The 23,557-nt window shown below is 43.8% G+C and overlaps 1 protein-coding gene across 1 annotated transcript in view; it reads left to right on the forward strand.

The window, feature by feature from the left end:
- HPGDS (hematopoietic prostaglandin D synthase) overlaps positions 1-19,990 on the forward strand; it is a 31,553-nt gene extending 11,563 nt beyond the window's left edge. The window contains exons 2-6 of the mRNA XM_009936973.2: positions 510-651; positions 11,692-11,784; positions 15,248-15,357; positions 18,740-18,838; positions 19,524-19,990. Of these exons, the coding sequence (XP_009935275.1) occupies positions 519-651; positions 11,692-11,784; positions 15,248-15,357; positions 18,740-18,838; positions 19,524-19,688 (600 nt within the window). The 5' untranslated portion in view covers positions 510-518 and the 3' untranslated portion in view covers positions 19,689-19,990. The remainder of the gene's footprint in view (positions 1-509; positions 652-11,691; positions 11,785-15,247; positions 15,358-18,739; positions 18,839-19,523) is intronic.
- The last annotated feature ends 3,567 nt before the right edge of the window (positions 19,991-23,557 follow it).

Below are 23,557 nucleotides of genomic sequence, written 5' to 3' on the forward strand. Positions count from 1 at the left end.
GTTAATGACAAAAATGACAACAGTTTGGAAATTCTCATGATTTGGTCTTGGGTGAAGGTCTCTATAAGCAACAGAGCCTGAGCAGGACAGGCATGAACAAAGCTGCTACTCAAGACAGTGGCTGTCTTCTCTTACAGTATATTGTTTTAGATTTGCACTCTGAAAAACACTATATAGGAATGGTCTGAGTCTGGAGTCACAAGAAAGGTAAATGAAAGCTGAAAGTTCTTAATATTTCTGAAAAAAAAATCCAGCCACCTTTCTGGAGATCAGCAAGGAGGAACTGCAGGTTTAACTGTCATTGTCCAAGTCTGAATATTGTGGCTGACAAATGCAGAAAGAAAAAGCGTGACTAACGCAATGGTTGCAAAGTACAACGCATCATGGCTTAGTGTAATATGTCCTTTGTATTGTAAAATCACATGTTTCAAAAACAAGCATATGGTGTGCTTTTCTAAAAAGGGGTTGAGTTACACATATTTCAAGCAACACGGTGTCTTATCTTCCAGGGATCCAGCATGCCGCACTACAAGCTGACGTACTTCAATCTGCGAGGAAGAGCAGAAATCAGTCGCTACCTGTTTGCCTATTCGGGCAAGAAGTATGAAGACCACAGGATAGAAGTGGCAGACTGGCCCAAAATCAAACCAAGTAAGTAATACGGGATCTTATATCAAAAGCTCTGCTAGAAATGGTCTCAAAAATCAAAGCAATTGAGGAGGTAACACTATATTTAATGACCAGAAACACATTTAATCCATGGCTTTAATGAAACCTATGGGAATTTTATTGTCTAGGCAGCCAAAATGTCATTTCTGGTGCTTTCACAGAAGTCTGGATCCAAATCTTCAGACAGTCTAAAATGAGTTATCTGCTGTTATCCAGCTGGGCTTTTACTCCTTATCAATTCAGTTCAGCCTTTGTCTGCCTAAAACTGACCAGATGTGTGCTAATCTTCCCAGCTTCTTTGAAGGATTTGGTCTCAGAGACCACACCACAACCTTCACCCCAGTTTTAGTAAGCCAAATTGGAAAAAAGTGTCAAGAACAACACTGCTCTGCAACCAGAAAGGTCTTCAGAGAGGGAATGTGATGAAAGAAAACAAAGCAAATCAGTTTGTACAGTAAAGAGAAAACAAACTGATCAAAAGAGGTGCTAGAATATCACTGTTCCTAAGAATAGCCCTCCGAGAGTACTCTGCAGGCTACAATACTCCATTTCATGTATTTTAATTAAAAGTAACCATCTTCAGCTTATTAAAGCTATTTGTCTTTTCTGATCATTAAATTAATCTTAGTTCAAATGAAACAGATCTTGAGTTTGGAGAGGGAGATACAAAGTCAGAGATATCTACCTTCTTTTTATGGATTTGACCTGTATTTTGCTACACAGCCTGTGATGCTTTTCACATCCAGAATGAAGAATAACACCTTTAATTTTGGGAAAATGCACAACTAATGCACAATGTGATTTTCATTAATCAAACAATGCTTCTCAGTAGGCTTTCACACCACTTTATATGCCCAGGCAGCACCCTACCAAATTTTTGCAGGATGCAGTTAAATTTGGCCTTTTCCATAATGTTTGCAGTGACTTGAGTGACAAATGCTCGACAGCGCTGCTGCTCTCCAAGTGGCATCTGAAGCCCATCTGTGGTGCTCAAATCTAGAAAACACTAGCTAGCAACCCCCAGAGAGGAGTGCAGACGAAGCAGTGGAGAAGTGATGTTTTCAGTTAGGGATGGCTGACTTCGGAAACCTTTTCTTTTTAAGAGCTTAAACCTGTTTACCATGTGATACAGTTTATGTCTCTCCCACTGCAATTCACAAGGAAGCAAGGCAGAAGCTAAAGGCAAGACTGACAACTCAGAGGAACAGAGGAAAGCTCTGCCTAGGCCTTTTTCCTACTTAACTACATGCATATTCACACATATACATACCCACTTATGTCCTAAAATAAAGTTCAGAGAATATTAGCAAAGTATAATTCTGTGTAGAGTTTTGCATACTGATTTTTAAGTCAGACAATTCAAGAGACAGAGCATGAGTAGTGGCTTAAAGGCTACAGAGACATTTGTATCCTAGGAAAAGATATGCGAGCCAGAACAAGAAACACTACAGGAAAATCCTTCCTCTGCTTTTCTTCAGTGCTTACATCGTAAACCTCCCAGTGAAGCTTTATATGTATGGCGCTTGATCATTACAGCGCACGCCCAGCTGCAACACCATTACCACCAAAACATTGGGAGCAGAGGCTGCCTAGAAATCCTAAGCAACACAGTTTGTAGCTATATCTGTGGCATTAATGAACGTTGGTCAAGTCATTCAACCTTTGGATGTCTGTCTGTCTCTATGTGATGTGAAGTTTGTTAGCAGGTTTGCCAAGGGTTAATTAAGATTTTTCTTTTTCTCTGTATAATAGTCTTTCATAGAAGCTTCTACTATGATTCCTAGACAAAATTCCAAAGCAGATAAGAAGTTTAATGAAATGTGGGAGCTGTTGCTCTCAGATTTGTGAAATCATCTGTGCAAAATTTGTGCTGGCCTAAGCGTTGTTTGAATTTCAGACTTCTGTAGACACCCAGTCAGTGGATGGGAACTGGAATGTGTCATGCTAATTGACCAGGAAAACCTACACCTACAAAAAAATAGTTGGATGCCTGTCTGAAAGTACTATTACATCTCGTACCAGGTTGCTAAAATTTTGCTTCTGGAAGGCTCCCTGAATCCTAGATCAAGCACCAGTACAGTGGTGGCATTTGCCAGCAGCAGCGTCTTCCTTGCAGACAATATGCAATTTAAGAGGTTCATCAATTAAAAAAAGAGTAAAGGTGTCTTGTTTGTATGCATAACAATGTAATGCTGCTAAGGAAATTGCCTGGAGACTGATGACTACCTCCTCCTCCCTTGTGAAGCAATTGTTACTCATGGTATTTCCAGACAAAGTAATCTCCCACAGGCAAATCATTCAGCAAAACCCTAAATAAAAGGTAGCAACAGGGCTTTGCAGTCAACAGCCTTACACTGTACAACAAGACCAATAGCCACTGCCCTGACCTGCCCCAAGGTACCAAACACACTGACTTTGCAGACCATGACTCAATACAAGAAATGTTTGCCTCCCAGCTAGGGACTAGGTCTTTAGAATTTGTGTGTCTCAACGCTACAACAGCATTGCACACAGCAGTGATGCACCATTTGCCATAAGGAAAACAAACCACTTGCGTTCTCCATTACCCTGAAATTTCAAAACATGCCTCAGCTCCCTCCATGGCGGCAGGGATTGAAGAGGAAAAAGCACCAGTCCTCAGTAAAGCAGGTAACAGGATCTTTGCCAAAAATGTTCAATCACTGCTGTGTTCAACAGCAAATACAAAATGAGGAGATCCATCCAACCCACTGCATGTACAAAGGCATAGTCCACTCTGCTGAGAGATCTTCCACACTACTGTCATTCATATTCCGTATTCAGCTTTTTCTTATGAAGCTCAGGATTCATAAGAAAGAGCTGAATACGGAATATGAATGTCTTCTGCATTTTGCCTGGACTGGGTCTACTTCAAAAAGAAAAAGGATAAAGTAGCAGGTTCCAGGGTCTCATTCTGGTGAAAACTGAAGGATGGTAAGCATTTAGCAATGATAAGGGGAATTACAGCTGCATTTGATGTAACAGCAGCTAATGTAATAGCAATTAGTTACACTGCTTGTTTTGCAACCCTCAAAAATCATTAAAATTGGTCCAATTTATTGAACTAATTACGTAACTATATATTGAACTGAGATGAAGAAATACCAGACAAATTGCTGTGCACACTTGCATACACCATGTTTGCAATTATCCCCTTGCCACTTTCAGAAAGTTCTGAAAATAGTTTTGACTGCAGAGTCTGCATGTACAAAGTAATGTCCCTTTTTAAAAAAAAACTTCAAGTATTATGTAGAAAGACAAAGGAAAAATACTTAGGGCAAGAGTTTGAACAAGGAGAGCACTTCACGTTTCTTGAGCTATGAAGAGAACAAATCAAAGAATTCAAGTTTGTCTAAGAGCACCAGTAGTCAGGTCTCTGCGCAGAGGATAGGTTTGCTTCTTTAATTTTGACAAAACTAAAGTAAGGTTTCGCAACAAATACCAACCTACCAAACAAATAATGATACCATATACACCAGAAAACACTGTCATTATTCTGAAGAAAAGACTTAGTTCTGTAAGATTGATGGGAAAATGGAAAAAGTGTGCATTAAGATGAATGTGCAGAAAGGCCATTTGGAAAGCAGACTTGCAGCTGCTGCAGATCTAATTTTGACCTGGACTGAAGAGCGTGATGGGTTTTGCTGTTTGTTTTGCCATTTTTCATGTGGCTCTCCCCAGCAAGCTGTCATCTTAACAGTACTTCAGGCTAATAAGTAACCCCTCACTCCAAGAAAAATGGTCTCACTGATTTTGTTTACACCTAAATGGTGCTTTTTTACATATGAGAGGGGGGCATAAAAACTTATGTGATTTAGCTTATACACTCTGAACTTAAAATTTCTGTATCTCAACATTTCTTTTTTTCCCATTCTGTCACTAATCAGATAATCTTTGGTAAATTTTCCAGCTGCTGATTTCGGTCAAGGATTGTAGTTTATATTAGTTTATAATATAAGCAAACTAGTATGTAAGATGATGAGGGGACATCTGTCCTCTGAGGAAAGGCTGAGGGAGCTGGGCTTGTTTAGCCTGAAGAAGAGAAGGCTGAGAGAGGACCTTATCAATGCTCATAAATATCTGAAGGGTGGGTGTCAGGAGGATGGGGCCAAGCTCTTTTCAGTAGTGCCCAGCGACAGGACAACGGGCAATGGGCACAAACTGAAGCACAGGAAGTTCCGTCTGAACATGAGGAAGAACTTCTTCCCTCTGAGGGTGACGGAGCACTGGAACAGGCTGCCCAGGGAGGTTGTGGAGTCTTCTTCTCTGGAGATATTCAAGACCCGCCTGGACAAGGTCCTGTGCAGCCTGCTGTAGGTGACCCTGCTTCGGCACGGGGGTTGGACTGGATGACCCACAGAGGTCGCTTCCAACCCCTAACACTCTGTGATTCTGTAAGTATTAGCATTGACTACATTTAGCACAGAATTTTAAAAAACAGACAAATATCATGTAGCAGCTTTACATGACTCTTCACTCTATAGAAGTCAGTAATTATTTAAATAAGTAAACAAACTCACATTTCGTGTTTCCCTTTGAACAGACTTTGATTTGACCATGCAACCATTTTAACCGTAGTCAATTCAAGATCTATATACTATCACATAACTCACCCAAAATCTGTATTGCCACATAACAGGCTCCTCACAAAAAGCATCATTGCACTGATGTAAGCCATGATATAGCAGAAAATCCACTGTAACAGTGCACCAAGTTACCATCTCCTTGAGATATTAGGCTAGCAAGCAGTAATGGCTTTTGTTCTCTGGCTCATTCAGGGAACTGGACACAATTGCGATTACATAGACTTTATCGTCATAGCAAAGAATGCTTTCATTTCACTGACTGCTGTAAACATCCCATGAACTGTTTAGGAGGGGTGGAATGGTGCTTGAAAGGTCCTCAGGAAACTTGAGAGACTAGTTATTGCACTGAAAATACTTCCAAGATGACAGATAAATCTTGAGAGGCACCTGACAGCAGACAAGAATTTCTCAAGCGAGCAGTTGTCCTGTTTCCTCAGTGACTTACTGCTACGCAGCTCTAGCTAAGATGTGTAAATAGCTGTCATTGGCTAAAAAGTAGGGCTTAGCAATCACTTCAAGGAGAATATGAGCTGTAATAGCTACATCACTAAAGCTGGGCTGAAGTTAGATCAGAGCACCATCCTGGTCATCCCTTTCTAGAAGATACAGATTCTGGATGCCTCCAGCTCCAGGCCAATCACTTCCCAGGGGCCTTGCTCCTCTGCCAGCCTTTCAAAAAATGCATCCTTCATATACATCTTATTGGAAGATGCAAAGTATCTCATATATTTGTTTCTCATGATCCAATTTAAATATGAATAGAAGGGAAAAGCAGTTACGGTTAGTTTTCAAGGCAAAGGAGAATTTATTTTGACAGAGATACTGTAGTGAGAAGCATGGCTGTGACGTGTTTTCCTCCATCTGACCAATCCAGCTGCCTTACTATGGCATCAATCTAAGCTACTTGATTAAAAAACTATTAATTACTCAAATACAGGCTGCTTAGCATTAAGGTCTTGGGTGATTTGAATACAGGCAGGAGGAAGCATGGGGAAAAGCAGGTCAATTTGTGAGAAATGGGGCAACCTGAACTCATGCCTGGGAGCAAAGCTGAGGCAAGTCAGGATAAATGTGGGAAGGAAAGAACAGAGACAAGAAGGAGAAGAATAATGAAGAAGTTAAGATGAATGGAAAAGGAAGAAAGAGCTAAGTGAAGGAGAACATTAAAAACTATCTGCATCATGGCTCCTCACTGGCTGGGGGAGAGCAGCGGCGAGAAGCATAGCACCACACTAAGCTCTGGTTTCTCCACACCAGCAGCCAACCAGCCTAGCTGCCAGGCTTGGACAAAACTGTGCTCAGCTCTGTGTTGTCTTTCCCCTCGCTGTCCTTGACAGAGAAACAGGCTCACATGAGCACCATTCACTGGGTCGTGCCCAGGAGGATGAGCGAGGAGCTCATGGGCAAAGGGCAGGCCTGAACACTGGTGAGAACCTATAGGCATGCCCAGATGGGAATAGTTATCACAGCCCTTAGGGACTTCATGGGATGGAGACAATTTATACAGATGTCCTTGCTTTTAACACACACCAGGCCTCATCTTCCCTGCTTAGTAGCCAGCAGAGACTATAAACATCACAGTTCCAGTCACAAAAGCAAACCAAAGTTAAAGTATGTATAAAAAGGAATTCTTCCAGCTCCTAAACACTGCGCAGATTTTTCAGCAAGCCCTTCCTAAAATGAGAAGCAAGACTGCAGAGAAGGCTGATGACTTACACTTACCCTCTGTCAAGGTTTTCTTCATGGGGTGTGTAAAGTCTGTCGGATGTCTTTCCGGCATGCAATACTAAAAGCAATGAATAACCAAGACTATAGGAAAGCAAGACATTGCTCGTGATGAAAGTCCAATTTAAAGACGACTATGGGTTTAGTTATCCAAAAAGCATACTTTTGAAAAACCCTGTTCCTCTTTTCAGTGAGTTTTCAATCTAACTCTAGAAATCAACCCAAGCGTTCATAGCACCTTCTGCTTCAGATGAGCAACAAAGCAAGTAGAAACTAAAAGGGAAGGGTCATATATTATGTTCTTGCCTGAGACATTACACTGTTTGTACAACGACAGCAACAGATTTTTCCAGTTTTCCTTCTTGAAATGTATTTGCTCAAGTGGGAGTCGGAAGCTTTGCAAGAGAACACTGTTTTGGAAAACATGGAAAGGACATCCGTAGGGGTACACAAGGGTATAAACAGACTTCAGTACAAATCAGCCCCCTTAACTCATCAAGGTTAAAGAAAAACTAGCAAAACAACACACACATCCTCCCAGTCTGCATTACTGTGGCTGAACTGCTCATTCACGATTTCTCTGATGTGTGTTGTTTCATGATTTGCCCCCACAACTCTCATTCTACCCAAATGAGATCCCCCTCACACTCCAGCTTCACGTGCCATCACTTTTGCTTGCTCATCTGATGTAGGAGCCTGGCAGGAACTGATCTGCGTGCTTTGTTCAGCTGGAGTTGCACAAAAACCTTTCACCAAAACCATGTGCAATTTAGCAGTTTTCATGCAATGCTTATACACACGGCACATTCAGACATCCCCAGAGTTTCCTTATGTGTGTGTTGTCAGCGAGCAGAGCCAGGGCCAAAAGCACCACAAAAGTGCATATCTATGAGTCTGAGAGCAGTACTGCTTAAATTCTTGTACAGACAGAGGGTTTTCAGTTCTAGTTTAGAGCCCCTGAGTAGGCGGCCTGGCTGTGGTTTTTGCTGCGCTTCAGAAAAAACGGGCTATGGGCAAGGTGTTGAGAGGCCACATCGAGGTCATTTGCCAAACCCTGACCTTGCCTCCAGCAATCAGACTGCGCCCATCCAGTATGAAGGCTCTTGCACGCTTCCTTAGGGTGAGCTGCATGACATAAATCCACCCTTCTCCACTTGGAAAAGGAAGTCTCCAGCTTTCACAGGGAACACATTCCTGCCCACAACAGCCAATCTTATCTATACGTAATCAATCTCCTGGTTTTGCTATGAATTTATCAATATAGGAAATTGTTCTTTTAAGTTCAAGAGCAAAAAGATACTTCACTGTACGTTACTAAAACTTTGGTCTTGCTACATGGATTTTGGATAATAATATTTCAAAAGCAAAAAGATTTTTTTCTTTTTGTAAACTTTACCAGACTGAAAACGCAACTTTATAAGCCATTAAACCTTCTCCTGCAATATGGAGGAGAGGTAGTATAAATATTTTCTACCCCTTGACTGTTCTTTGCTATTTTGTTCAGCTGCAAAGCAGCCTGGATATCTGCCATACTTTCTGGTGTGCAAGAATAGCATGCCCTGCACCCAAGAAGAAATGACAGATTTTTACAATGATCTGCACAGCACAAGCATGCTTTCTTCAAACCTCTCAGAACTGCACTTATCTACAGCTTAACTCCACACTCCACAAAAGTCAGTGTATAATCATATACATACACTCTATCAGCAAGAAAAAAACACCCTATGTTTATATTCAAATCACATTTTTCCCCCCTGTTCTTTATAAGAAAAAATCAAATGGCATTTTGAACACACAAGAAAAGAAGGAACATCTCCCATTTACCATCTGTTGTGTTTAAATAGTTCATTGTTTAGTAATGATGGCAATAGATATGCTGCCTCTCCGCAAAAAAGACCCAGGTGTCATTATAAATCAAAGTATAATGCCTTTTGGACATTTAAGGCTCACGAGACAATGCAAAATAAAATCTGCTCTCACTTATTTATTTTATACTTGCATTATGAATCATGCAAGTGTATGAATATTTCTATTGCACACAAATCAAATCTGTATTTGTATATTTTTAACTGTAAACTCAGTTTCTTTTCCAGGAAAGAATAATCAGATCTTAATGAAAATAGCTCAGCACTGAGGAGGAAGTTTGTAGGCATTACTCATGTTTTCAAAGAATAAATAGCGATTCTCTTGAATTCTGTGGACTGCTAGGAAAAAAAGTGACTCCAGAAATGGCCATGTGTCTGAGAAACAGAACATGAACGATTACTACCACTCTGCCACCCAGCTGCCTTTCACACCTTAATCCATGTTCCTCAGCTGTCAGAAAGATGCCTCCTACTTTTGCTGTAGTTAAGGGTTTTTTAAAAAAAAAAAACAAAAAACTTCTGTGCAAACAAACTGGCTTTCATTTTCCTTGTAGTGGCTGATAAAGTGAAACATCAGTCAAAGCTGTGGCTGTTAGACTTTCCCCAGCACGTAAACACAGCAGAAAATGGTCTGTTTGGTTTCCAGATGACGCAATTGTAGTTTCCCAACCTGCGCAGCGATCATCGTGTTTTGACAGTTATTGCTACAGAGGCTGGTTAGTCACGCTGACCCAGCCAAAACTGCACCAGCCCAGTGCACTCCTCCTGGGGCCTCCACAGAGGCCGGTTAACTCCTTCAGGGGAGGCAGTTATTGCTCCCGAGCGGGCTGCGCTGCTGCTTGTACCTGTTGTACAGCCTGTGTGGTCTGGGGGGATCAGAAGACAGCTGTAGGCTGACCACAACGGCACGTCCAGCAGTCACGCGCTCTCATACCCTCCACTCACGTCCGCATGAAGGATGTGCTGCTATGCTGCGCAAACGAAAGTTATTTCACAGCTCTGTGGCTTCGGAGGCACCGATGCTCAGGGCACTGCACTGTTAACCCACAGCACAGGACCAAGGCTCTTCTCATTTTCACAACCAGAGACCTTTTCGGTTTAGCATTCAGGAATGTGCCTGTTCCTCTCTGGATTCTCAATGAAGCAATACGTGGACTTGCCAAGACCTTGCTGCTCTCTGGATAATAAATATATGAAGTCTGCTGCACAACAAGTCTATTAATGTTTCAATAACAACTAGCAGTGCTTGCTTTCTCCCTGTGGCACAGCAGTTCATGCTCTTGCTCCTGCTACTCATCAGCATCAAAATTCATATCGGCCCCACAGCGTGCTGAACTTGGGGGTTAAAAAAAAAGGGTATCATTAGTACTGTGTTCAGATGCAGAAAAATAATGCACAGAGGAGTCCTGGATGTCTTGTGCAGCTGCCAAATTCATTTTGCAGGTACAGATTTGACATCTAAGATCTGATACCTAATGTGATTCACAGACTGCATGCTAAACCACAGAGCCACATGGCAGCGTTCACCAATGACTGTGTCACTGATGAAGTTATCTTGATAAACAGGTCATGAGTGCATCAGGTTTCATTGTTTTTCCCTTTACACTAAGAGTAAGAAACCTTACGGAATACAAGTGGCGTTCTAGCAGTCCCATAAAGACAGCTCTCCTGGGTTTGAAAGCACCTTGCACTTTTCCAGTAGCCAACATTCTCACTTTTCTGCTACTGCTCTCTTACATTGCAGGGCAGTTTTAAGATAGACATACACTTCTTTACATAAAGTGTAATCCAGATGAAAACCAGGTGCAAAGTATTTGGCTATGGTGAGCACTTGCAATCATGTACTTGGATTTAATGAAATAGTGTCCTTTGAAACAGAGATTGAAAGTTCCTCCAGTGAACAGCACAGGGCTCCCACGAGTGGATTCTCACCGCCCTCAACGCAATAGTTTTCCCCAGCTTAAGCTTTGCTCCGAGGTTCTGGCCCCATTCGATATCATGCCAGCAGCTTCTCCGAAACATGGCCAAAGAGCAGTCCAAGTTTTCACATACATCATGCTGCTAAACTCACAACTGAAAAAGAAGATTGATTTCTCATCTCAAACTCTCTTACAGATATCCATGATGCCTGCTTAGTTTGTTTTCCTCTGTACTTAAAGTCTGGAGGTTTCTTCCTCATGACTGACTGAATTTTTTTTTTTTAATGCAAGCCAAGTCAGGTAAATTTGAATATCTTCTTAGCATTTGCAGTTCAGTGTGAAAGCTATGTTTGTCTGTTGGTGATGACTGTCAAGTGAAACATCCCAATGTAAGTTCCAAAATACAGCTACTTCTCTGAATCACTGCTTCGGAATTTAAAACAAGTGTAAGTGAAAAAGCACCTTTGTAGTCTTTACTCAATCTCTTATCTCATACGGCAGAAGGATCCTGAACTACAAAATCTGCAGTAGTACTGTGCCTAACCTTGGCAGTCACTCTCCTGTGGAGGAGAAAGCAGGCAACAGAAGGAAAAAAGAAGACTATACAGAAGAGTTTCCCTGCATAAAGAATTCAGGATACGTAGGAGCACACTCAGCCTTTACAGCACAAGACTAGGAAATAGGAAATGCAATACCCAGTTTCTACAATATCGTTGCCTTCTTGTAGTGTAATCTGGTGACGTCCTTAACCTTACTTTTTTCTTTTTAAGTCCATGCATTTCCATACAGAAATACTGAGAAACTGTTAAATGCCATAACAATGCATAGCCTTGCATTGAAACTATTACAGACTCTCACTGTCAAGGGATAGGATTTAACTTTTTGGTTGTTTTTTCTTTCTCTTCCAAGCTATCCCATTCCACAAAATCCCCGTTCTGGAAGTAGATGGAGTTATCATTCACCAGAGCCTGGCAATAGCAAGATACCTCGCCAGAGAATCAGGTAACACATATTTGACTGTTTTCTTGCTCTGTTCTGCACCCACAGGAAAAATAGAAACAAACCAACAGCCTGGCAAGACCAACCAAGGAGAAGTCAACACCAGCATGGCAATACTGGCACTGGGGCTTCTCCCAGGCACAAACAGCTCATAGTTATCAGCCTCTGGCTGCATCTGTAGGATCTCTGCCAGCGTCAAGTGCTGAGCACAGAAACGCAGTGTGCCGTATAGGGTGCTATTAGAGGTGCTGCTCACACAGCAATGGTTTAAAAAGGACTGAGAAGCACTGTATTGTGGCATGCCCATGTTCATCAGCCTTCCTTACCATGATTTGGTGCCAGTTTTGCTCACTGGGTTGGGGCTGCTGCAGCAGTCCTGATGAGATCTCAGGCTACAACCCCGTGGTTCCAAGACCAGGAAGAAGAAACAGAGCAAGGCGCATCTGCTACAATGCCGTATGACAGGATTTCGAGTCACCCGAATGTGATGTAGAAAGTAAAAAAAACAGACAAAAAAAGGTTCAGAGTAACAACTTGTAGTGTGAAATGATATTCTGAGCTGAAGTCATGTGGCTGAGCTGCATATTTAATACTGTAAGTGTGTACACCTAAAGGAAACTCAGAAATAATCCCCCCTTACATCTGATTATGTTTCCCCTCTGCATGCAATACCTGGGGTTCGGGCTGACTTCTCCAGCCAATGAACTTCATACTCACCTGTCACTGCACGACAGAAAGCATGTACCTGCGGCTTCCCTAAGGCTTTCAGGACAGTTTCTCCTGGAGCTAGACTTTGAGCTGCCAGGCTAACCAGAGCAATGACCATGAGGAGGAGGTTTTGGAAGTGTTAGAGATTATCACAGTCAGCAGGCAGAGCACTCTGAAGCAGATTTAGGCAATAATTCTGAGCTGGCAGAGAGATTAGATCAGACGGTGACATCACTTGCATCTTTAAATACTTACATGATATGGAAGCACTCGACTGGTTAGATAAAGTGATAGAAGACTTAGTAATACCAGTAATCAAAGAGAGTAGTCAGAGCTTGCTTTAGGTCAGCAAGCTGTCATTCAAAATGATCTGCAAAACTGGTCTGGTCGAAGTTGGCTGTGTTTGTGGTGTGCTGAACATCAGCAGATTGAAGAGGGGGGCTGGGAAGCAAGTACTATCCTACTTTACTACACTCTGAGTGAAGAGCTGTAACCTGCTTTTCAAAATACCTCCTGTTTTCCAGCTAAGAAAACAGGCAGAAGTGCAGAGCGTTATTCTTCAAGGCACCAGCACAAGGTATTTTCAAGCACGTCTGCAGTACTGCGCTCCTGCCAATTTCCTCCATCCTTGATGCAATCTACTACTTGCAAGAGAGGAGAATGATGAGCGTACACCTAGTAATGAAAAACGATGAGAAAGCCTGCCTCCCACCCACGCTGCCTCCCTCCCCGTCTCCTATCGGGAGGCTGATCTGGAGCTGTGCTCCTTTTTACCGTCTGAAGTTCTGACTTAGACTTTCCCCAGACAGCATTTCCATTGGCTTGCAACAGCCACAAAGGCTGGGTTTCTGGAGCACGCTCAGACCAGGCTGTTCTCCTTTTGGCATTAAGCACACTGTCAGCTACAGCAGGAAAAAGAACCATGCATGGCAGGGGAAAGAAATTTTTTTCAAATTTATAGTAAAAACTTGCTACTTCTGCTGTTCAGTCTGCCTGTGTCACTAAGTCTTCAAAATTAAGAAATGGCATTTTTAGTTGCCTGTCACTAACAACTCTCAGAATCAGAGAATAGTTGGGGTTGGAAGGGACCTTTAAAGGTCATCTAGTCCAATCCCCCTGCTGTGAGCAGGGACATCTTCCACTAGACCAGGTTGCTCAAAGCCCCGTCCGACCTGACCTTGAAGGTTTCTAGGGACGGAGCATCTACCACCTCTCTGGGCAACCTGTTCCAGTGTTTCACCACCCTCATTGCAAAAAACTTCTTCATTGTATCTTGTCTGAATCAGCCCTCTTTTAGTTTAAAAGCATTACCCCTTGAGGACAACAGGCCCTGCTAAAAAGCCTGTCTCCATCTTTCTTATAAACATAAGGTCTCCTTGCACCCTTCTCTTCTCCAGGCTGAACATCCCCAACTCTCTCAGCCTTTCCTCGTAGGATTGGTGTTCCAGTCCTCTGATCATCTCTGGCCCTCCTCTGGACTTACTCCAACATGTCCATGTCTTTCCTGGGCTGAGGGCTCCAGAGCTGGATGCAGGACTCCAGGTGGGGTCTCACCAGAGCAGAGTAGAGTAGAGGGGCAGAATCATCTCCCTCGACCTGCTGGCCACGCTTCTTCTGATGCAGCCCAGGATACAGATGGCTTTTTGGGTTGCGAGTGCACATTGGTGGCTCATGTCCAGCTTTTCATCCACCAGTACTCCGAAGTCCTTCTCCACAGGGCTGCTCTCAATCCCTTCATCCCCCAGCCTGTCTTGATACTGGGGATTGCCCCGACCAAGATGCAGGACCTGCACTTGGCCTTGTTGAACCTTGTTAGGTTCACATGGGCCCACTTCTTGAGCTTGTCCAGGTCCCTCTGGATGGCATCCTGTCCCTCAGCCATGTCGACCACACCACTCAGCTTGATGTCTGCAGACTCTTTACTGAAGGCTCACAGAACTTGATGCCCAAAAGGAAAGACGCATTACTTGCCTTCAAAAGCATAAAGTTTCTGTAAGGGACATGACTTGGCAGAGGAAGGGCATATGGTTTATGGGAGCCACAGAGCTTCCAGGTGAGTCTTAAACAACCAAGAGAGAAAGAAAAGGATGACCTGAACCTGCACAGAGGTGAAAGCATGAACGCAGGTCAGTGGAACGAGAGTGGTGGAAAAAAGTAGTAGCATTGAAAAGACTACAGGCAAGCCAAAGGACAACAGGGGAGGAAAGTGGGTTTATAAGCAAGGCAAAGTTTGGCTAAGGTGCCTGATTACCGTAATCAAAAGCAAGCAGGATGTCACGAGAAGGTTCAAAGTGGGACTGAATGGGCAGGACAGAAGCAAAGAGAAGCAGACTTTGACAGAAGCACTTTTGGAGGTCGTGTTGAGAGATAGAAAGACCACAAGATGGAGAAGGACATTAAAAGCTTGCATAGGGAAGGATTATCAGAAAGGAATTTGTGTTGACCCTCACTGAATGTCCTGCGATGGTGGAAAGTGGAAAAAAGGATAAAGAAGTAGTAGTCAGGCTGTGGGCTCAGGTGGCGGAAAGAACAGCTCACTACCTTGGATGGTTGTATGAGGCTGGATGGGGAAAAAAGCAAAGATAGATGAGATTGCATCTGGATGCAAGGAGTCAAATGCACGTTGTTAGCATCAAAAAAGCACTGGAGAGAACATATGTTTATGGAAATGTTCACAAAGAACAGAATTTACCTTCAGGACATCAAAATTCTTGCTGACGCTGTCTCTAACATCCCTTCATGTGCTTGCTTCCCACAGGTCTGGCAGGTCAGACGCCTGTGGAACAGGCGCTAGCTGATGCCATTGTGGACACCATAGATGATTTCATGATGCTGTTCCCTTGGGCAGAGAAGAACCAGGACGTGAGAGTAAGACAATCACTAATTTACACAAAGATAGCATATAAGCCATGACTCTGCACCCAAGCATATCCTCTGGAGAAACTGCCTTGTGCCAGCCCCTGGGTCCATCACCTCACCTCAGCAAAGCTGAGCTGGAGGAGTTCTGTGCTTCTTCCTCCAGGCGAATCCAGCCAAGGCCTTCTGCTTTCTTCCACCTTCTCCTTCACCAGCCTTTTTCCACCCCTGGTGGAAGCAGTGATGAGGCCATCACGAGCTGCCCCTCACTGGTTCACCTTGAATCAAGGATTATGATTAGGTGTACATAAAACCGCTCTTCAAAGGGGAAAGACAGGACACTCCCACCCCAGCCGGCACTATGCTATACCTGTATCTTGTTACAAACAGGTGAAGTGCAAATCTTTCTCTTTCTGCTAACTGAACAAGAATAACAGCTTCATCCCATCTTCCTTTTGCCTTTCTACGTCTTTATTTCTACTTGGCTTTCAGTAAGTATCAATCTTCAGTAACATCAGCTTCCAGGGACAAATGCTGTTCAGTTACCAGGGTGGTGTAGGACAGCAGCCACTGCTGAAGAGGGGAGGTAGCACACCCCTCACCAACACTGTGGCCACACTCCTCAGATCCCTGCGGCCCCACCTTGGTCCTCTGTGCTGCTTCTGCAAATACAGATGCCAGGCCAACATGCTGCCATGCCTACTGGAACACACAGTCACGAGCAAGTCCTGCAGCATTTAGGGGAGGGGGGTTGACATCAGTCCACTCCCCCTCTCCAATGCCCCCAGAGCAAGCATGCAGATCAGCTACCGGGGAAGAGGGTGATGGATGAGTTAACTCCAGCATTACAACAGCTCCACGCAGCTCTGACCCAAGCAGCCAATCTGACCCTTTTAGGAAAGTGGTAGTGTAACAACAGGTCTCCCCATTAACTACCAGTGCAGCCACTTTCCACTCATTCAAAGGTAACATTTCAGACAGACTAGGGTATCTTCTTACAGAAACCACAGAGTATAAAACGTTGACCAAAATCAGTAAGTAATGAAATGATATGAAAATGCTCTGAAATCTTGCAGGGGAACATCTGAAAGTCTGTCTGGAGGTTTTAGTCTTCAAAAATGTGAATTACTTCATCTGGTAGTGATTTCCTCATTTGAGGAGGGGAGGTCGATTCACGATTTTTAATCCTTTAGGAACAGCCGCACCAGTGCTAACGTGCTGGTGTAGAAGCGCGCAACCGCCGCAGCACTGCTGCCCCTGCGCAGGGAGAGTCCCACCACAACGCCTGCGCGGGGGGCAGCTGGGAACTCCTGAACTTCTCCAAAATCAGGACCCGGATCATCTCACCAGTGATGAATTTAAGAGGGAAGAGAGTTCACAGGCAACCCTTACACGCCTGTACGCACGTACGCGTGCAAGGGAGTGTTTCTGGGGCAAGGAAGATGGAGGCACGCACTTTCTGGGAATCTCCAGCATTTCTCTCACTGTTAGCTGTTCCCTCTCTCCTCCCGGGTCCACTGCCTCCACCTTGTGGTAGAAGTAGCATGTTACGGTCTCGCACGGCCAGATTTAAGTAATTTACACACAGTAAGTCAGAAAACTTCTCCACACCTGAGAAGGGACTCCAGGAACACACATCCCTCAGCATAACACGTCCTTTCGCCTTTCTCTATCTAGCCAGCAACAAAGAGACAACCAAGCAAGGTAAAGGGAGCAGAGGTGGAAGCTGTCCATGGAAGCTCCCTCCGTGCCAGGCACAGACCCTCCCTTCTCCCTATGCCATCCCCCAAAAAATAGCTGGTGCTGCCACAGCTGTGTCACAGCTGCTGGAGGGGCTCCAGGGTTGAGACAAGCCTGTGGTGCCACTCCAGAAGGTGGATCCTGGTCACATCCCCACCAGCTTCATGAGGTGGCTGCGTACTTCTGTAGTTGGGGGAGGTCATTACCACCATGACCGCACCATAGTTTGGGGGTATTTTTGATGGGAAAGCAGAGGAACTTGCCAAAAAAAAAAAAAAAGGAAATGCTACAGCACAGGGTACAAATGTGAAATTTCTGGACTGCAAACTACTGGCTGTTACCTGCAGTCACAACATCTAGCTACTATGCTCCTAACAGACAGCAGAAAATAACATCAAATCTTCAAACGCATCTGCAGAAATACTGATTTTATTTCAGCCTGCGCTTTTGGGGAGAATTTAGGCTGTTGCCTCTTCTAAATTTTGTTCTTTTTTCATTAACCTGAATTTCAAAGCTGTTGAAATAATTCTGCTCCTATATTGCAGTGTTATTTAACCAAACCCAAGTGTGTTCCTCCAAAACAAGGCCAAGCACGTTAGCTGCACAAACTGTGCCACCTGGGTCAGACCAGATGATCACAACAGTCTGAGATCTCAGTCGCTTCCATGCAGGTGAGGAGAGAAAACCAGAAACAGTTTCTCTCTCTCCAAAGGAGACAGCTAACCCCCTCTAACAGCAGCCTTAAAACTTTCTGCCACAGGGAACAGCTAGCAGAGAACCACCACCATACACAACCTCATCCTTTGTCCATTAACCTAAAAATACTAAAGCTCATACCCTTCAGAGCAGACTTCAGCCTTTAAAATCATATTTAACCAGCTCAAATCTCATTGCTGCAGAGACAAAAAAGCAGAATAACCTGCTAACATAAAAGTTCAAAGATAAACCCAGCAAAAGCTCAAAACCCAGGTTCCACACCTCACATGAAAATGGCTGGTAAGTCAAGATATCAGACCAGCATCTGACTGGCAGCACACAAAGACCGAGCTTAAAGGAGTCTGGAAATTTGAGACCCCATACACTAGAAAACATGACACTCAAGAGTTCCCAAAAAATGACCATGAGACATTGGGGAATATATTTTATAGATGGATTTGTTCCGAATCTATGGCAGGACTCCCGTCTTGCCACGGCTGGGCGGCTGTTAGCACAGATAAACGAGCAGCGTCATCCCAGACATCGTGTCTCAGCATCGAGGAGCTCCCAGGTGTTCCTTAAGGGAGAAATTGGCTTAAGGCATGGCTCACTGAGCCAGGAATGCTGTGTTTTGGGCCTCTAACACACTTCATGGGTACCTACCTCAGCTTTTCTTAATTCCACAGGGCCCCTTTGCATGTACCCAAACGACAGCTACCTCTGTGTTTCTTTGCTTATCTTAAATAATAGCTGTTTGCTGTATTAATCCCAACCTGGATTTGTTTCTTCTGAAGAGAACTGAGAGTACTCTTAATATTGGGTCAGACCAAATGATTTCACTGTCATCTTTTTCAGATTTCAGCTTTCTTTTTCATAAGTAAGAAACCCCCAAAATTTCAGTTTTGGAGACAGCTGTGCTTACGCATTGGTGCGCATCTGTGTTTCATTCTTCCCCCAGAAACAAGCATTTGATGATATCCTCACCAACAAAGCACCGGAGTTACTGAAAGATTTGGATACTTTCTTAGGGGATAACAACTGGCTGGTAGGGAAGTCTGTAAGTATCATTTTTGCTCCTCCCATTCCAATCTGGCTGCCAGAAAAATAGAATCATTGATTACTGTTGAATTTCTGGATTTCATGCCAGCCTGTGAAACAACTCTCCCCACTCTTTTAACTCTTTATTCTTACCAATACTCAAGTGGTTGCTCAACTGCAAAGCGAAAATTGTTTTCCATGCTATTAGAATAGTGGGGCAAACCAGGACTAGGACCTGCATTTTCTGAACCAGTTTAGAAGTACGTTGGCACGAAACACTATAAATGCCTTTGTACTAGTCAATGCAGTTGTTTAGAACTGTTTATAACCACTGATCAATTGATAGGGCTACACAAAAAAGAACCTCTATGAAAATGTAATACCCTTTTTTACCCAAAACTGTGTGGAAACTAATGAAAACACTTTTCTGCAGCACAGTTCCAGCAGAAAAGATTAATATTATAACAGAAGTGATATTTGTAGCAAGGGCTTTATTTAACCAATATTTACTGAAGTCAAGCCTCACATTGCAACCTAATGACTAGCTCTGTAATTATAGGCTTTAAAGGAAAAAAAAAAAAAAACAAACAGACCACGAAACTGATAAATTCATGTTTCATTTTGGCCGTTTGCTGAGAGTATTCATAGCCCCAGCTTTCGAGATTACCAACTAAAATTACTGCTTTCTCTCCCATTTCCACCAGGTAACATGGGCCGATTTCTACTGGGATGTGTGCAGCACAACGCTTCTGGCCTGCAAACCCGACCTGGCAGACAGCTACCCCAGGCTTCTGGCTCTCAGGGACAGAGTGCAAGCACTGCCAGCCATTGCAGCCTGGATCCAGAAAAGACCAAAGACTATAATGTAGATCAGCTGTGCAGACTGGAAAAAACAAACACATGTTTAGTTTTCAACATGAAAAGCATCCTAAGTTATTGATTTTAGAATAATTTAAATTAATTTCAGGTGGGTACACTATATGAAATGAAGATCTACCACTTGTATCCGTTTATAGGAGAGAATCTGAAAAGCTGATTTAGTAGAGTAGAGCCTGAGGTAGAGGTGTGGTTTCAACCACACTGCCCCCACTACTCAAAGTGCTTGATCAACCTAACCCATGTTCTGCGGGCTCTCAAAGGGAGAAGAGATGAATAAACTTTCCTGGAGAGATGCAGTCTCAGCAATACTTCATTTATCACAGACTTTCAATCTGGAGGAAACCAGGCTAATTAACAGAGGATAAATGTGTGGGAGGACTACAGACACTAAGCAAAAAATAAAAGTAAAAAAAAAAAGACACACTTGATCAACAAACTTCAAGGTGCTCAAGCACTTTCTTCAGCCTCTTGAAGTTTCTGCTGTGCCACTACAAAAGAAAGGCAAAACAAAAAAACCACCAACAACAAAAAAACCCAAACAAAAAACCAAACCAGAACAAAAAGCAGCTGCCCAGCTGAGCTGGTGCCCCCACCAGAACCAGTTCTCCATAAGCACGTCAGCTGTGAGAACACTGAGCAGCTCAGCACCCCTTCCAGTAAGCAGGACACACAAACTGGGGGGCGGTGGTGGCAGATGTGGAAACCAGGTTTAGAACAATGAACAAAGACAGCTTGTTCTTCTGGCACTGGGGAAAACAGGTGCAAATCCTGGCAACGTGGATGGTTGTAGATGCAAGCGGTTTACACAAACTCAAGGGGAGACAAGTGCTTGCAAGAGGACTCCACTGTGGTGTAAGCAGATAAACCACAACAAACTTGGGCAATCCTCTGGGCTGAAAATGGCCACTGTTGGGAAAGTATTTCCCTTCACACTTGCTTTTCCCTCCCACCATAAGTATTATTTCATTGAATCATATGAATGACACCAACCAACCACTCATAGTTCAGAGACAAACCAGGTATTGGCAGAACTGAAAGCACGGTCCAATCTTATACTCATTCCAATACAGTATTCTCCACCCACTTTGCAATTCCATGCACACTTTGTTCTAGCTCTCTACAGATTTTTCCTTCTTCAGCTCCCACTCTCCTCTCTTCTTCAGCAACAGACTTCAAACAGTTCTATTTCTTTCCCTTGTACATTGTTCCCAACCAGAGACACAGAATCACAGACTGGCTGAGGCTGAAGGGACCTCTGGAGGTCATCTGGTCCAAATCCCCTGCTCAGGCAGGGCCACCTAGAGCCAGCTGCCCAGGACGGTGTCCAGATGGCTTTGGAATATCTCCCAGGATGGTGACTCTACAGTCTCTTAAGACCTCAAATTAAAGAGGGCAGAAAGAGTTACAAAAAAAAAAAAAAAAAAAGGCAGAAACACATACGAGTTTCACAGCACTTAAAGACAGGTACTGACCCCAGGGGTCTATAGGGATGGGATTGTTTAAGGAATAGCCACTGCTCAGCCAGACTACATCAACTGATGACATACACATACCAAACCGAACCACCACACAAACCACCCTGTACAGGGCAGGCATTTTGTTTTGTTTCACATTTGAAGAAAACAGGTGAGAACATGCAAATACAATGGGGTAAGAGCTGGGCTAGGATCATGCTCAAGAGAAACAAACAGACATCCTAATTAATTGCAGCATTAAACACTCGTGGTTGCCTGTTAAATACCACTATTTAGTCCAGCAAAACAGGTGGAATTAAAGAAGCACAGCAGACAAACTCATTCTTACTCTTCTCCCTTCCCATGTGATAAAGTACTTTTCCACCCTACTTCACAGAATCACAGAATGTTCGGGGTTGGAAGGGACCTCTGTGGGTCATCTAGTCCAACTCCTCCTGCCCAAGCAGGGTCACCTACACCAGGCTGCACAGGACCTTGTCCAGGCGGGTCTTGAATATCTCCAGAGAAGGAGACTCCACAACCTCCCTGGGCAGCCTGTTCCAGTGCTCTGTCACTCTCAGAGGGAAGAAGTTCTTCCTCATGTTCAGATGGATCTTCCTGTGCCTCAGTTTGTGTCCATTGCCCCTTGTCCTGTCGCTGGGCACTACTGAAAAGAGCTTGGCCCCATCTTCCTGACAGCCACCCTTCAGATATTTGTAAGTGTGTATTAGGTCCCCTCGCAGCCTTCTCTTCTTCAGGCTGAACAAGCCCAGCTCCCTCAGCCTCTCCTCATAGGAGAGATGTTCCAGTCCCCTCACCATCCTCGTAGCCCTCCGCTGGACTCTCTCCAGTAGCTCCTCATTTTTCTTGAACTGGGGAGCCCAGAACTGGACACAGTACTCCAGATGAGGCCTCACTAGGGCAGTTTAGAGGGGAAGGAGAACCTCCCTCAACCTGCTGGTCACACTCTTCTTGATGCACCCCAGGATCCCATTGGCTTTCTTGGCAGCCAGGGCACACTGCTGGCTCATGGTCAACCTGTCATCCACCAGCACACCCAGGTCCCTCTCCACAGAGCTGCTCTCCAGCAGGTCCACTCCAAGCCTGTACTGATGCATGGGGTTGTTCCTCCCCATGTGCAGGACCCTGCATTTGCCTTTGTTGAACCTCATCAGGTTCCTCTCTGCCCAACTTTCCAGCCTGTCCAGGTCACGCTGAACGGCAGCACAGCCTTCCGGTGTATCTACCACACCTCCCAGTTTGGTGTCATCAGCAAACTTGCTGAGGGTACATTCTAACTCTTCATCCAGGTCGTTGATGAAGAAGTTAAACAAGACTGGGCCCAGTATTGACCCCTGAGGGACACCACTTGTTACCAGCCTCCAACTAGACTCAGAGCCGCTGATGACAACCCTCTGAGTTCTGCCATTCAGCCAGTTCTCAATCCACTTCACCGACCACTCATCCAGCCCACACTTCCTGAGCTTCCCTAGGAGGATATTATGGGAGATATTATGGGAGAGTGTGTACTTCAGCTGTGCATTTTGGAACACACAGGATAGCCACAGAAGATTTCTAGAAAAGATTTCTAGAAAAGCCAGGTAGAATTTAGCTGTAGCTAGGTCGCCTTGACTGGCTCTAGGCGACTGCTAACATTTCAGGTGGGAAACTTTTGTTTCAGTTAATTTAGACAATAGATAAAAACCACAAACACACCTGCAACCATAGTAACGCTATTCCTATTAAAAATTTCTTTCACTACTATTGTTTAACATTGATAATTACCTGGAAACCAAACTCTCTGTTGCTGGACCTAACGTCCAGATGGGCAGGGGCTATACAAAGGACATAACTAGCAACATGGTTTATGTTTATGGTTAACAGATTTCATCTCCCTGGTTACATTTCCCCCCTTTGGAAGTTTTGAAATAATTATCTTTTCAATACTTCCATTTTATTCTATATCAAACTTCATTTCAATTGCAATGGTTAGATAGTTATTGATTGTTATATTCATTTTATAATTCATTCATTTCGCTACAGGGTGGTGGAGGTGTAGCAGCCGATTCACCAGGGTTTTGTCTTCTAGCAACAGCTTGAATAATTTTCCGATTAAAAGCAGTTCTGTTGGTGAGTTCTTTTTTTTAGGCAATAATATATGAGCATTACTACTACAACTACTACAATAAAAGCAGTCCGGTACTGATTAAAGATTTGACCCAAGAACTAATGTTCCACTCTATTAAAAATTTTGTCAAGCCAATTTTCCTGCATGTCGTGTTGAATCTCTTGAGTGTCTTTTTCTATTTGTCCTAGTAAGTCTAGGTCATGTTCAACATCTTGAGTGACGTTGGGGATGTGTATACAACAATGATCTATTTTATCTCTCAGATATCCACATACTC

The sequence above is a fragment of the Opisthocomus hoazin genome, chromosome 5 (assembly GCF_030867145.1).
Source record: "Opisthocomus hoazin isolate bOpiHoa1 chromosome 5, bOpiHoa1.hap1, whole genome shotgun sequence".
NCBI lineage: Eukaryota > Metazoa > Chordata > Aves > Opisthocomiformes > Opisthocomidae > Opisthocomus > Opisthocomus hoazin.